This window comes from Panicum virgatum, chromosome 3N, assembly GCF_016808335.1.
Source record: "Panicum virgatum strain AP13 chromosome 3N, P.virgatum_v5, whole genome shotgun sequence".
Taxonomy (NCBI): domain Eukaryota; kingdom Viridiplantae; phylum Streptophyta; class Magnoliopsida; order Poales; family Poaceae; genus Panicum; species Panicum virgatum.
The window spans coordinates 10,931,104-10,944,159 of record NC_053147.1 but is presented as its reverse complement, the minus strand read 5'-3'; the positions used below and the strand labels follow the sequence as shown (position 1 = coordinate 10,944,159).

At 41.3% G+C, this 13,056-nt stretch overlaps 1 protein-coding gene across 4 annotated transcripts; it reads right to left on the bottom strand.

The window, feature by feature from the left end:
• Window positions 1-9,142: 9,142 nt before the first annotated feature.
• On the bottom strand, window positions 9,143-12,057 carry LOC120667310. Of its 4 annotated transcripts, none has more exons than XR_005672143.1 (4): window positions 11,648-12,057; window positions 11,497-11,539; window positions 9,784-9,946; window positions 9,151-9,348 (listed from the first exon to the last, which is right to left on the bottom strand). XR_005672143.1 is itself a non-coding variant. In XM_039947412.1 (4 exons), exons 1-4 carry the CDS (start codon window positions 12,023-12,025, stop codon window positions 9,266-9,268), a joined length of 561 nt encoding a protein of 186 aa, XP_039803346.1. In that variant the 5' UTR covers window positions 12,026-12,028; the 3' UTR covers window positions 9,151-9,265. The 4 variants fall into 4 exon arrangements, 3 of the variants coding, with proteins under 3 accessions (XP_039803348.1, XP_039803346.1, XP_039803347.1); XM_039947412.1 differs by having other exon boundaries at window positions 9,784-9,840; window positions 11,648-12,028; XM_039947413.1 differs by having other exon boundaries at window positions 9,784-9,834; window positions 11,648-12,015.
• Between the last annotated feature and the right edge of the window lie 999 nt (window positions 12,058-13,056).

Here is a 13,056-nt window from a genome sequence, read left to right as displayed (position 1 = left end):
AGGCCCTATTGCACCCCAAGGATGGAGTTTCTGCATGCTAGAGAAGGAGAATGGAAGAAGAAGAAGAATGCCACTGAAATAGTTAGGTTGCTAAAGTCAATATGTGTTGTATGTGTGTCTATTCTGTGTGTGCAATGTGTGATGCTGTTGCTCTTAGTGTTTAAGAACTGAACATCGAATGTATGGAAGCTATTAGCATGTATGAACTGAGCATGAAATGTATGGAATTTGAAGTCTTTGTGACCAAGAACTAATGAATGTAATTTGAGAAGCATCACATGAGCTTGAATTGTCAGAACCATTTGACAGAAACTAGAGGGCAGTGGTATACTATGAACTAGTGCTTGGTACATCACTGTAAAAATTTGGTAGCTTATCATCCACCTTCTTTGGAACATACTGCACCTTGTGAGGACTCAGTACCTTGGGCAAATCAGCAACTAGGTTCACTACAATATCATCAAAGTCCAAGCCTGCAATGTTATCATCATGATCAAAGTATACCACAAGGTTCTTGACCCTATCTACAGCTGACACCATCACATTAGTGTCTGAGTCATTGGAAATCACTCTTAATCCATCAGCCACATCCTTCCCAGGTAACTGCCAGTAAATCCTCATGCTTTCAGTCCTCTCATATCCAAGTTGCTCTATGAAATCATCAAACCACAAAGGAGACCATGTCTCTGACTCACAATAATCGAACAAAGAAACCTTCCCATCCACATAGCTCCTCAACTGGCCATGCCCAACAAAAAACCCGCCATGTCGGACCTCTACTGTGAACTCATCACTACCAGAACCTACACAAAATTGCACATGAATCATGAACACAACCTTCCACAAAACCCCACGGCTCAACCAAAACCCTAACAATCTTCCTGAAATCGACCAAATACCCGACATTTCCACCAAATACATGATCTACGTGTACCAATACTCGACCGACAACTAACTAATCTTAAAGATTGGGGCTTTAATCGACTCACCATACACGGGCGCAGGTTCTGCTTTCCGCCGCAATCGCGGCGCCATCGCTGCGCTTCAAGTGCCACGACTGGTCCCTCCTTGCCTCCCTTCAGATCCTCTCACGAGCATCCACTGCTGCCGGCCCCTCACTATCTTTGATGAACGCCGATCGCCGCCGCCCTAATCGCCCCTTTCCGCCTCATCGCTGAGGAAGACGAAAGAACAGGGGAGCATAAGGAGGGGTCGGGATGGAAGGGCCTACTTGCACTTTTTCTTTATTTTTTGCCTCCGGTCAGATGGCAACACACAGGCCAGGTCCACGTCAGAGCCGGCTTGGCGATCCACGTAGATGATCAGAGCTAGTCAATGGCGTTTTGGATCTCAAATGGCTCACTTAAATAGATCCTGGACCTAAAAATGCATTTTCAAAGTTCATGGACCTAAACAGAACAAGAGAACTAGTTTAAGGACCCACAGTGCATTTTACTCAAATTCATATGATGAACTGGCCAAGACTAATAGACTACAATTATTATTACAAACAGAACATTATGTAGAAGACTTTCCTACCACTCAAAATGCTTTCCAAGCTAGGATGCTCCTCAATGCAGTTCTTCAGAGTTTCAGACATCCCATCATTCCTGTTACGAGCAGGAGGCCATGGATCATTATAGGGGCTGCTAGTTGGACAAGTCTAGCACGGGGGGTAGACATCTCAAATCAGTTTAGGGTCGGGTTGGAGAAGAGAAGGCGATAGAAGACCAACCTAATCTTGGTCGGGGGTTGGACGTGCTTGTGGAAGTGGAAGTGGAAGGCAGTGGGCTGCTGGGTAGGGGGAAGGGGAAGGAGAAAAAAGAATAACTAGATGCCAAGAGATGTATATGTAGGGGGGAAAGGAGGAGCAAAAAGATCCCAAGAAATGTGTACGATGATTACTCTCATAATTCCTTAATATACTAGTCTATCAACCCGTGCTCCTGCTCGGGCTAATAAGAACTAATATAGGAATGAGATCAATAATTATAATTATCTATCTCATATCTTTTTTCATCTACTAAATATTCTAACACATACTCTAAAATATATTTTTATCATTATCTAGTTTCAATAGATTTCATTTTACATCACACCTCCATATGTATTCGATATATATCTAGCTGAACTATTTATTTGTAAATTGATACTCTTATCTCTTTTATAATACATAAATATATGGTGGCATATATTATGGGTAATATTTTTATATAAAAAATAATATAAATAATATATTGATAATGATAGAAATAGTAATTTAGAATTTTATATTGGTGCACTTCAATAATATAAATAATATATTGATAATGATAGAAGAGTAATTTAGAATTTTATACTGATGTACTTTAATATTTTATTATAATTATATAATTTAAATTCAGATTAATAATATAATTGGATAATTTATATAAAAATTTAGGGTGTATTTGTATTATTCTATAATGGCATAGGTGGGTAATTTACCCAAAGATTAGGGATTACTTTAGATTTTTTTTATAATGCCATAGGTGGATAATTTAGATACATGTTTATGTTTAGGGGGTTACTTTAGTCTATTTTCATAATGGCAGAGGTGGGTAATTTATTAGAAAAGATAACAGATCCGATGATTATTATAATTAGAGTTGTTGGATTGATGGCTGGATGTTTCTGATTTTTGTGAGAATTTATAGGAATTATTTATTTTTTTAGAGTGTCCACATGAGATCCTAGTTGGCTTCATGTGGAGACTCGAAATGAGCCTCCAATTAGTAATAGTAAGATAGAAAATATTACTGCTTGTAAGGAGAACATGCATCGAAAACAATGGATTAGGAACTCAACCAAATTCAATCTCATAATAAAAGCAACGAAGTTTAAAACACAGAGAATTTGTATTTTGGTTCTCATGCACTAAAGCATTGTATAACTGCACTATAAAATGCCGAGTCATCATGTCATACAATATGGTACAATCACAATAATCCGCAGAATCAAAATTCGATATGGAACCACTAAATGAATTGCAGCGCCCAGTCAAACGTGTAATTAATTGAGCATGAATATGTCGAGCTAATAAAATTGTATCCTCTGAGTTAATGCACTTGATGTCTGATGTCTGGTTAGCAATTTCACGGGATGCTACTATGTTCTTCTGGCCTCTAGGAACAGAAAGTTAATTAGCTCCCATGAATTATATAAGAGAAATTCTAATGAATATATAAGAGAAATTCTAAGTCACAAGGGTGGGTTACCTTCTTGTTTAGCTGCTCAAAGTTGTATCATGATCTTCTCCACTTACATCTTTTGCAAATTCCTCCTTGATTTGATCCATTTCCTCCGTCCCAGATACACATAGGCCTGGGAGGCATCAGGAGACGACCTTGACAACCAATACCTACATCTTGGGCCCTGTTTGAATTGGAGTGTTTTCACAGGAATTTTGGAGGAACTTTATTCCTTCAGTTTGCTGACGTCAGGCAGCGTTGGAGTGGCCGAGTGGACATTTTGTGCTCCGAGCATAAGATCATACACATTTGCACCGGGTACACGATGATGTGCTTTGACTCAGCTTTTACTAGTGAAGATGCATGCTCTTGATCAACAAGCACATTTGGTCACGAAAATCAGAAGATGGATTTGCAGTCCTGCGCGTTGGGAGTTTTGGAGGCTTGAATTGGTTAATTAAGGGTTCTACATTATTCTGACTAATGAAGTAATGATATTACTTTTAATGTGACTAATCATAATAATTATTAAATACCAATGTAAGCACATACATGTAGATGCGAAGAGATGTGTGCGATAAGGATTATTATCATAATTTGATGAAAAATTAATTTTACTCTCTTGAACAATCCACCTTTTCTTCTTACAAGCCTGAAATTTAGGCTCGATTTACTGCCCCAAATTGTTATGGTTGGTCCAACCAACCCAGAATGACATGTCTTTTTTTTTTGCCGTGTATAACTTGAGTTCTAAGTCCAATGTTGTTATGTAGAAAAATGTATCAATATTCTTTTCATGCAAATTTTAGATGTGTCCCATAATGACATGTCTTTTGTATCTCGGGGGTCAATTTAGTATTAGATGTGTCCCAACCTATGCAAATGGCCGCGGGAAATTTTAATGTATTAATTTGACATAGGACGTCAAGTCACTAGTCATCCCACAGAATTTGAACTTAAACTCAATTTGTATAAGGAGAAATAGAAATAACACTTCTTATTATGGTGTAAGTACACTACGGTACAATCACAATATAATCCGCCTGATCAAAATTCCATACGATGAATTGGAGCGCCCAATCGTGTCTGTAATTGAGCATGGATATGTTCGCGCTAAATGAATGTGCCGTACGCTCTGGTTTCTGAATGCCGATGCTACCCATGTTCCTCCGGCCTCTTGGCACAGCAAGTTTTACTCCCATGAAACATGCGCACATATAAAGAGCAGCACAAAGCCTACGACTCTCCGAAGTCACTACTGCTACCATCTAACTTAGCCACAGTGAGACAGTGATAGACATAGGAAATTCCTCCTTTGTTGCATCCAATTTCTTCTTCAGTGATTGACGTAGGCTTGCGAGGTATCAGGGGGCCATGTTGTCGAATGATTCGCTAATAGTGGTACTTTAGTGAACAGTCTGCCTTGCATGGATTTAGAGTTGCCGCCGGATACACTGTACACAAGCCATGACCATGAGTGTTCCTTTAGGGCATGTTCGGTTCCCTAGCTCAGGCCTGAACAGACTTGCAGTTCAGGCCTGCGTAATGCAGCCAGCAGCCTCATAGCATTTGGTTGCCTACCCAAGCACCTAAGCCAGGCCTATCTTAATTATGCAGCAAGGACCCTCTAGCTCCGCTAAAACGCCGGAACTGGGGGTATTTAATTATTTACCATTTTTTTATCAATGATACTCCTTCAAAAGCTATTTTTATTTTGGCTTCTATATATTTACTACTACTCTTCGCGCGAAACTATTTTTTTTTTTGCCAAAATCGCTGACGTGGCATGCCAAGTCACATAGCTAGCGTGAAAGGGACACGCGAAAAGACCCCAGTGCCCCTGCTTTAACTCAGTATACGGTGCTCTCTCCTTCTATTTCTATAACCAGTGGGACCCACACTTCTTCTACCTCATCTTTTTCCACGCAACGACATGCAGAGATTTCGGCCCACCACAAAGGAGATGGAGGCGGCGGCGGTGCAAAGCCACACCCCAAGGGGCCATTCCTGGCCGTGTGAGCTCAGCCGTGATGACGAGATAGCGGAAAACGGGAAGCGCCTCCAGAGTTCGCTCACCGCTACTAGAGCAGATTAGGCGGACGGCGAGAAGCCAAGGACGGGGAGGACGCCTGCGCAGGACGGCCGAGAAAGGGCTGCTTCGAGACAAGAGGCTATCTACAAATAGTCGGATCGCGATTATTAATCATGATCCAAACTAGGGGTCTGTTTATAAAATACCAAGGCCCATATGTGATATAAATTCTTGGGGTTATTTGTAAACTTTGGATCGCAAACCAGGGGCGTTTTGCAAAAATTTGCTGGTTTCACGCACGGCAGCAGGTTAGGCCGCGCGGCCGCACCGGCTCCGGTGACCGCGTCCAGGCAGCCGGGCCGCCAGGCATCCCAGGCGAGCCTCCTACCAGCAGCGGCGCCGGTACGCGGCACACCCTACTTCGGGTCCTGCCCGGCCACGGCGTGCGGCACGGGAGCGGCGCTGAATTCATGCCTAGAGCTATGGAGACGAAGGCGCTGATTACTCCAGCTTCAGCTCTACACATGCATTCCAGACTTTTGCGGATGTGGTGATGGCGTTCATCATGAGCCTGCATGCTTCTAGTGATCGACACCTGCAGCTTGATTGCTCCAATTTTCTGGTTTGATGGTCCAGACATGTCTTTGCAAAAATGTCTGCAACAATTCCATGCATGCTCCTGCTGAGGTATGCTCCTGAAAACAATTTGCGTACCAACAAGTGAATGATGTCTGTAACTGCTGTTGTCGAGCTATCGTGCTCGTGTACTGCAATTTAGTACCATGGCATTACTGCTCAGGATCAATATAGAAGATGGGTACTGAATGAGCTGTAGCGCCCAATAATCGTGTGAGCAATCAATCAAGGATACTGCAATGAATTGTGTGGCTGGCTGGCCATTTTGGGGGATGCCACTGAATGATCATGCTCCTCCGGCCGGCTCTTGGCATAAAAACTGTGCGCCCATAAAAGGCAAGCCAAGTCTACAACTCTTGAGTCGCAAGGGTTTACCTTCTCATTTCATCACACTCGGTTCTCACTTGAGGCTACTCAAAAGTCGTTTGGCGACTAGCCAGTGATATATCCTCCACGTACACGCTCACATGCGTACTTCTAAAATATCTCCTTATTAGTTTCATTTCATCAGTACTCCATTAGAGGTACAGATCATAGGCCTGTGAGGCATCGGGAGACGATGTTGCTCAGGCACCCGTCTGGCCGGTCAGGCTACCACGCAATCTGGCCTGTGTGGATTCAGTATGATCAACGGAACGGGGCATGAACCAAATGTGTTGAGATCATACGCACCAGAAAATCTGTGTGCGAGTCTATGGCGCATCATGAAACTACCCCCGCTGCGGTGAGTTCGCCGCTGAACAATGGTCTATGCTACCAGTCAACTCTTTGTTGCTGCAGGAGTGGTGTGTGTACCATCCATTTAAAATTTTGCATCATCAAATTTAAAAAAGGGCTCACTGTTGATAGTTAAACTCCAAGATGGAATGAGTGCTTATTTCATCGATACAATCTTTCTCATAATTTTTTTCCAATAAGAAAATGGTGTACCCGAGAGCAAATTCAAGCTTTGGTAATTTAATTTAACACTGAATTTAATGGATTTGATAAACAGTAATTCACAGTATACTGGCATTGACTATTGATGACTACTGTTGCTATTTCTTAGTTGTATATGCAAGATGTAGGTATTATTTTACAGGGTGTAGAATAATATATATCATAACTCTTCATTTATATAGGTCGATAGTGATTCTACTTCTTGCATAAGTTTGATAGGCAGTGCCCTGAACCTAAGGTGAGAAATCTCTCTAGTATCCTTGGTCAATAATGTTGTTCTAATTGCAGTCAGCATGAGTTGATGTAAATATTCAGATGGCGATTATTAATCGCAATCCAAACTAGGTGTATGGTGATTATTAAATATTCGAATTTGTGCTCTGCTGAGGTATACTACTGCCTGGAACCATTAATTAATATCAAACTAATAATTACTATCTACCCTTAGCAATGGATGGTTGGATCCTTCTTTATACCATACACTACCAAGTGGTAGTATTGTGCGCTGTAAAAGATCTCTATTCCATAGTGCATGCACCATGATTGAAACTTGAAACATGCGTATATATAGCTGCTACTTTCAGAATATATCTATCGTAAACCTATAGCAGTGTTGCGAAAAATCACTAGGCATCTTGGCACATTAAACGAAATAGCTCCTATTTGTGGTGCAAATTGGTGACTCTTAAGTGCACGTTAAACCTTCTTTAGTTCAAGGCTTTGAACTAATTTTTCAAAATGAGATCTGATTTTGGAGAAGTAGTATAAAATTTTGAACTAAAGAGGGTTTGAGGTGCATCTAACACAGCTACAAAAAGTAGCTCTAGTACCGGACGGCTGGAGCTTAGTACCGGCTGGCCGGTACTAAATGGACCTCTATTTAGTATCAATCGTAGCGCACCTAAATGCACTACCATTTAGAAAAAATGCGTCTGGATAAATGCGCGTGCGCCGTGGGGTTCGAACCCATGATCCATGGCCTCACGTGTAGTCTCCCCTACTATCCCACTCACACAACACATGTGAGTATATAGAAAATACTATCCTTTTGAAGTAACCTCGGCGGACCATTTAGTACCGGCCATAACCATTTAGTACCGGTTTTTAACAGCACCCGGTACTAAATGGTGGCATTTAGTAGCGGGTGTGTTATGATTCTGTACTAAATGGGTGAGGATAACACCAACCGGTACTAAATGGTAGTAGCGGGTGGTGTTAAAAACCGCTACTAAATAGCTCCGGAGGGCACTATGTTGTAGAACAGGTACTAAATTGACATTAGTGTTAGAAGCGACGGCGAGGAAATGACGAAGAACAACGAAATCAAACCACAGAAGACACGAGGATTTAACGTGGAAAACCCCTCCAATGCAAAGGGTAAAAACCACGGGCACCAGCCAGCAAGAACTTCACTATATCGGGTGTTTATGTACAACGCCTAGCGGCGGCTTACAAGAGGAATAATGAACTGTGGAGTAAACCCTAATTAAGGGTATATGCTCTGGCCCAAGTCTCCCGTCGACGGGCCTCCGCTCCGCTCTGTTGGAAGATGGCCTTTTTCTTGTACAAAATTTGGATCACAATATAACAATTAGTACTGGTTTTAAAGCAACCGGTACTAATCGGAGGTGGTGGAATGCCTATTTTTGTAGTAGTGTGAGGGTCATATTAATTGACATCCCTAGCTCCTATGGGAAATGTGTGCCTATAAAGCAACACAAAGTTTTCGACCCTGAGGTCACAACTCACAAGGCTCGTCTTCTCACTTAGCCACTCAAAAGTTTAATAGCGATAGATATCCTGCAGTTACACGATGGCATCTATCCCTTGGGGAATCTCTAGTTCATTTCTTTCGTTCTCTCCACGGAACATGCACACATAGGCCTGCGAGGCATCAGGAGTCGATTCCGTGGACGAGTTCTTCATATTAGCAAGTCATCCGCCTCGCGTGCATTCAGCATGGCCAACGGAACGGGGCACGAGCCGGATGTGCTCACACCTTTACATCATTTGCACTTACAAGGGCACACAACGATGTTCTTTGACCCAACATCTCCTACCGAAGATGCACGCTCTACAGCAGCAAACCAATAAGGACCCAGCTAATTTACACCCAGCCGTAATATAACCTATCCATACGGCCGATCCATTTTTAGAAAGCATACTATATTAGTATTGTCCTGTTTCGGAAAAGCCCCCACTTTCACCTCCATTTCCACCTTTTTAAGGGCCACAATCTGGCGGGCCCCCGAAACCCCTTGTCCCTTCCCCTCCGTTCATCAAAGGCAAAGAGAGAGAGGGAAAACAGAACAGATAGAGTGCGTGACACACAAATCGAATAAGTATTTTGATGCTGCCATCATCTACAACTTTATTTCTAGATTCGAGCAACAAGTAGACTCATGAGGGAAAATATATTCCCCAGATTCTCCAATTACAAAATAAAATGCTACATCACAAAAATTAAACTGCTTGTGTCAGAATCTGGATGGATGTGCTGTGTCGAGTCCATTGAATCCACTGCCGCAGAGGCTGATTGAATGCAGATAAAAAAAGCTTGATTAGATTGATTGTGCTGCTGAACAAACTAGAAAAGTTGACATACAGGAAATATCATGAACAAAAAATAGCTAATCTAGTTGTTTAACAGTATATTATTGCTAGATGATTCACATTTAGTTGCTTATGATGCATGTAAAAAATACTCAGGTGCTCCTGTCTAATCAAGCTCCCACCAGAATTTGGCTATGATTTTATAGATGTGTTAGATGCAAATTCACCCTATTCATCATTGTTCAATTGTTCTAAACAAAGTAATTGACCAGCAAAACTATAGGATAGATTAAATAACATGAACAAAGGCACAGTGACCTAAACAACAGAACCAATAGTTGTAATACTATAGCATAAAAAAGACTTTCCATGTACCTAACATCTTAAACCTTGCTGGATTACTAAGATACTTACCTGCCCAAACTGATGACAGATATTGCTCCTGTTGCGGTAACAAAACAACTGCTGCAACCGGTGTGCCAACCCAATCAAAGAAGAGGTTAAGAGCTCATGTTATCCCTTTGGAATACTAGTTTGCCGACCCAATGAAATAACAGACGATGAGATCATGTTATCCCTACCAGCAAGTAGCGGAGTGGAGAAACTATGACAAATGCTAGCAATTCCAATTGAGCAGAACAAAATCAAAAGGTAAAGTACCTTTCCAATAACAGTACTTTGCCTAATTTTCCTAATTAAAATTAAAATTTTGATCTAAACATAAGACGAGCAGCCAAATACTCAAACACAAACTAGTATTCTAGTTACCTGCCAGATTTTGTTAACCACACTAACATCCTCTCAAGTTGATGCTAGTCTATAAAAAACACTACAATATTCTGAACTTTAAATGAACACCCAAGTCTGACCCCTCAGGCTTAGCAAATAATAGTAATAAAAGGAAAAAAAAGTACTAATAATATCTACTTGATGTTAGGATGGTCGTTAATTAAGGAATCACGTGGCTGAATAAAAAAATGCATAATTGCATGCTAAAATGACTTATATTGCTTTGATACTGGTTAAGCAAGAAATCTGGAAGAAAAAATGCATAATTGCTTGACCAATAAACAGTGATTTGCCTATTTAGAAACACATTATTGCCTGTTAAAATGACTTATATTGCTTTGATGCATATATGCTGCTGCTGTCTAAAAAATCAGATTTGTTGTGGTGCAGTTGGAAAAAAATAGAAAAGAGAAGCAAAAAGCAAGATAGAATGGATCTAAATGAGCTAACACCAGAATTTGATTATAATTTCCTAGATGACAAATATGCAAAATCCTTGATGTTGCACTCAGGCAGTTGTTGGCGAGCTGGGGCTAGTACATGGCATTGTATTAAGTTCCAGAACAACAAAATCTCGGCTGATTTTTATAATAGTGAAGCTGATGTTGTCAACAACGTGGGAAGCTTAAAAACTTGTGCTTAGTTCTACATGTGGGGAGCCTAAAAAATGATGTTGGCCTAAAAGGGCAATTCAAGCTGAAACACTAAGCTGCTGATTTGCTGAACCAAAACTGAGATAAAGGTTTATGGAACAATGTAGTCTGACGAACAAAAGGCAGCTACTCTTGTGTCAATCCAACCAAATAAGAGCTACAAGATACATTAGAACTAATCTAGTATACCAAGTAGCATATTGCATAATCTACACAAAATGATATGCAAATCATATCAAATCGGAGCAAAAAAAAAACACACCCATAAACTAGCCAACACATAAATGATACTTTGCCTTATTAATAGTAGATTATTGCCTACCTATGATCAGATTAATGCCTGTGTTTAAACAGAAAAGTTGCTTAGCATACAGTGAAATAGGCCGACCTGCTTCGAATATGTAAGATTGAAGTCAATATATAAAACCTTCGTTCAACATGAATCATCCAATAGAAATTGAATGAACACAGGCTGGCCAGATTTCGTGGAACAGATAATTGAGAATGTCTAAATTTTGACGTAAGCAATTTGGACACACGTGAATAGAGTTGTAGCCATGGCTTAGTACATGATTCACTCTGTAAACTGCTAGCTTCATCTACCATACTAGGAGGTGGAGAGTTCAATGGGCTGGAACAATTCATAAAAAATAGAGCACGAGACAAACAAAGTCTAGCAGCAAACCTCGAGGGAAGCGAGGATGCAAACGACGCGAAGTCAGATCAGCCTGCAAGGAGAGAAGCAAAACCCGCGCGGCATTAGATCCGAGAGTGCTAAGGTGGGAGAGAGATGGGAGCTGGGCCCCCGAGATCTGGGGAGCGAGGACTGTACTGACCCTCCGATGAGATGACGAGATCGGCGCGAGCGGTGGAGGAAAGAGCGCCGATGAGGACGGCGACGAGGACGAGGAGGGTGGCACGGTGGAGAGGCAGCGGAGGAGGGTCTGCGATTCCGCGAGGGTCTTCCATCCCCCCTCCACGCTCCTCATCCCTTGCCGGTGCTCGCCCCAGGAGGCGCCGCCGCGCGACCTCGCCGGTGCTCTCCCCAGGAAGCGCCGCCGCCCACCCTCTCGCCGGTGCTCGCCCAGGAGATGCCGCTGGGATAGAAGAAAGGGATGGATGGGGAAAACACGAGCCACAGGTGCAAAGGGATAAGGCTGTTGGGAGCATGCGGGAGAGAAGAAATGGATGGAGAGAACAGGAGAGCCACACATGGGACGGGATAGAAGATGGTTGGCCTGCAAGTATTGCGATCGCGCGAAGAGCAGCCTGCTGCGGACTACGGCCGTAAAGATGAGCCAAATTACAGCCGGCTGATAACAAGTCATTAGTCATTACCAACCAATAAACCACACATATATGCTCAAGAAGATGGATGTGCGGCCCTTCGCGTTAGGGAGTTTTGGAAGCTTGTATGGTTAAGGGTTCTGCATTCTAACTAATGATACTACAAAGATGGATGTGCCGCCCTACGCGTAGGGAGTTTTGGAAGCTTGATTTGGTTATGGTGGGTTCTGCATTCTAACAAATGATACTACTTAATGATACATAGTTATTAGTTAGCAATGTAGCACGTGAAGATGCGAAGAGATGTGGGTTGAGGATAGCTCTCATAATTGAATGGAAGAAGTTTATTTTACTTCCTCGAATAATCCATTTTATCTACTTAACCCCTAAAATTTAGGATTGATTGTCCGTAACTATTTTTGTTGGTCCAATTACCCTTATTAGATATCTTTTTTTCGCCACATATAATTTGAGTTTAAGTTCAAATTTTGTGGGGTAACAACAATAACATTATATTCTGATGTTAAAAAATATATCAATATTCTTTTGTTCAGTTTTGTATCTCTAGGGTTAATTTGGTATTGGATTTATCCCAAAGTATGCAAATGATGATGGGAAATTTTAATTTATTTTTTAAGATAGGATACAAGCGCCTTTGTCACCCCACAAAATTTTAACTTGTACTCAATTTGTACAGGCAGAAATAAAAATAATAATTTGGACTAATAATTAAAAAAGTTTGGGGGGAGTAAATTAAGCCTACTTTTTTTCTAGGGTCAGGCGGAAAAAGAACCTTTCCCTAAATTTATAAGAGGACATATTACTACTTGTAAGGAACTAAAAACAATAATGGTATGAACAAAATTCATCTCATCTAGATAGGTTGAATGAAAAAATGAAAAAAACACATTGAATTATTAGGTTGCTTTAGTTCAATGGTTCTACTCATAAAATGCAC

What these genes read in the sequence shown, in the direction of transcription:
- LOC120667310 (XM_039947412.1), bottom strand. Translation starts at nt 12,025, where the DNA reads ATGTGTGGCTCTCCTGTTCTCTCCATCCATTTCTTCTCTCCCGCATGC. An exon ending in TCTCGTCATCTCATCGGAGG is followed by an intron (nt 11,540 to 11,647) that starts GTCAGTACAGTC and finishes CTCTCCTTGCAG; the next exon opens with GCTGATCTGACTTCGCGTCG. An exon ending in GCATCCTCGCTTCCCTCGAG is followed by an intron (nt 9,841 to 11,496) that starts GTTTGCTGCTAG and finishes TTGGCACACCGG; the next exon opens with TTGCAGCAGTTGTTTTGTTA.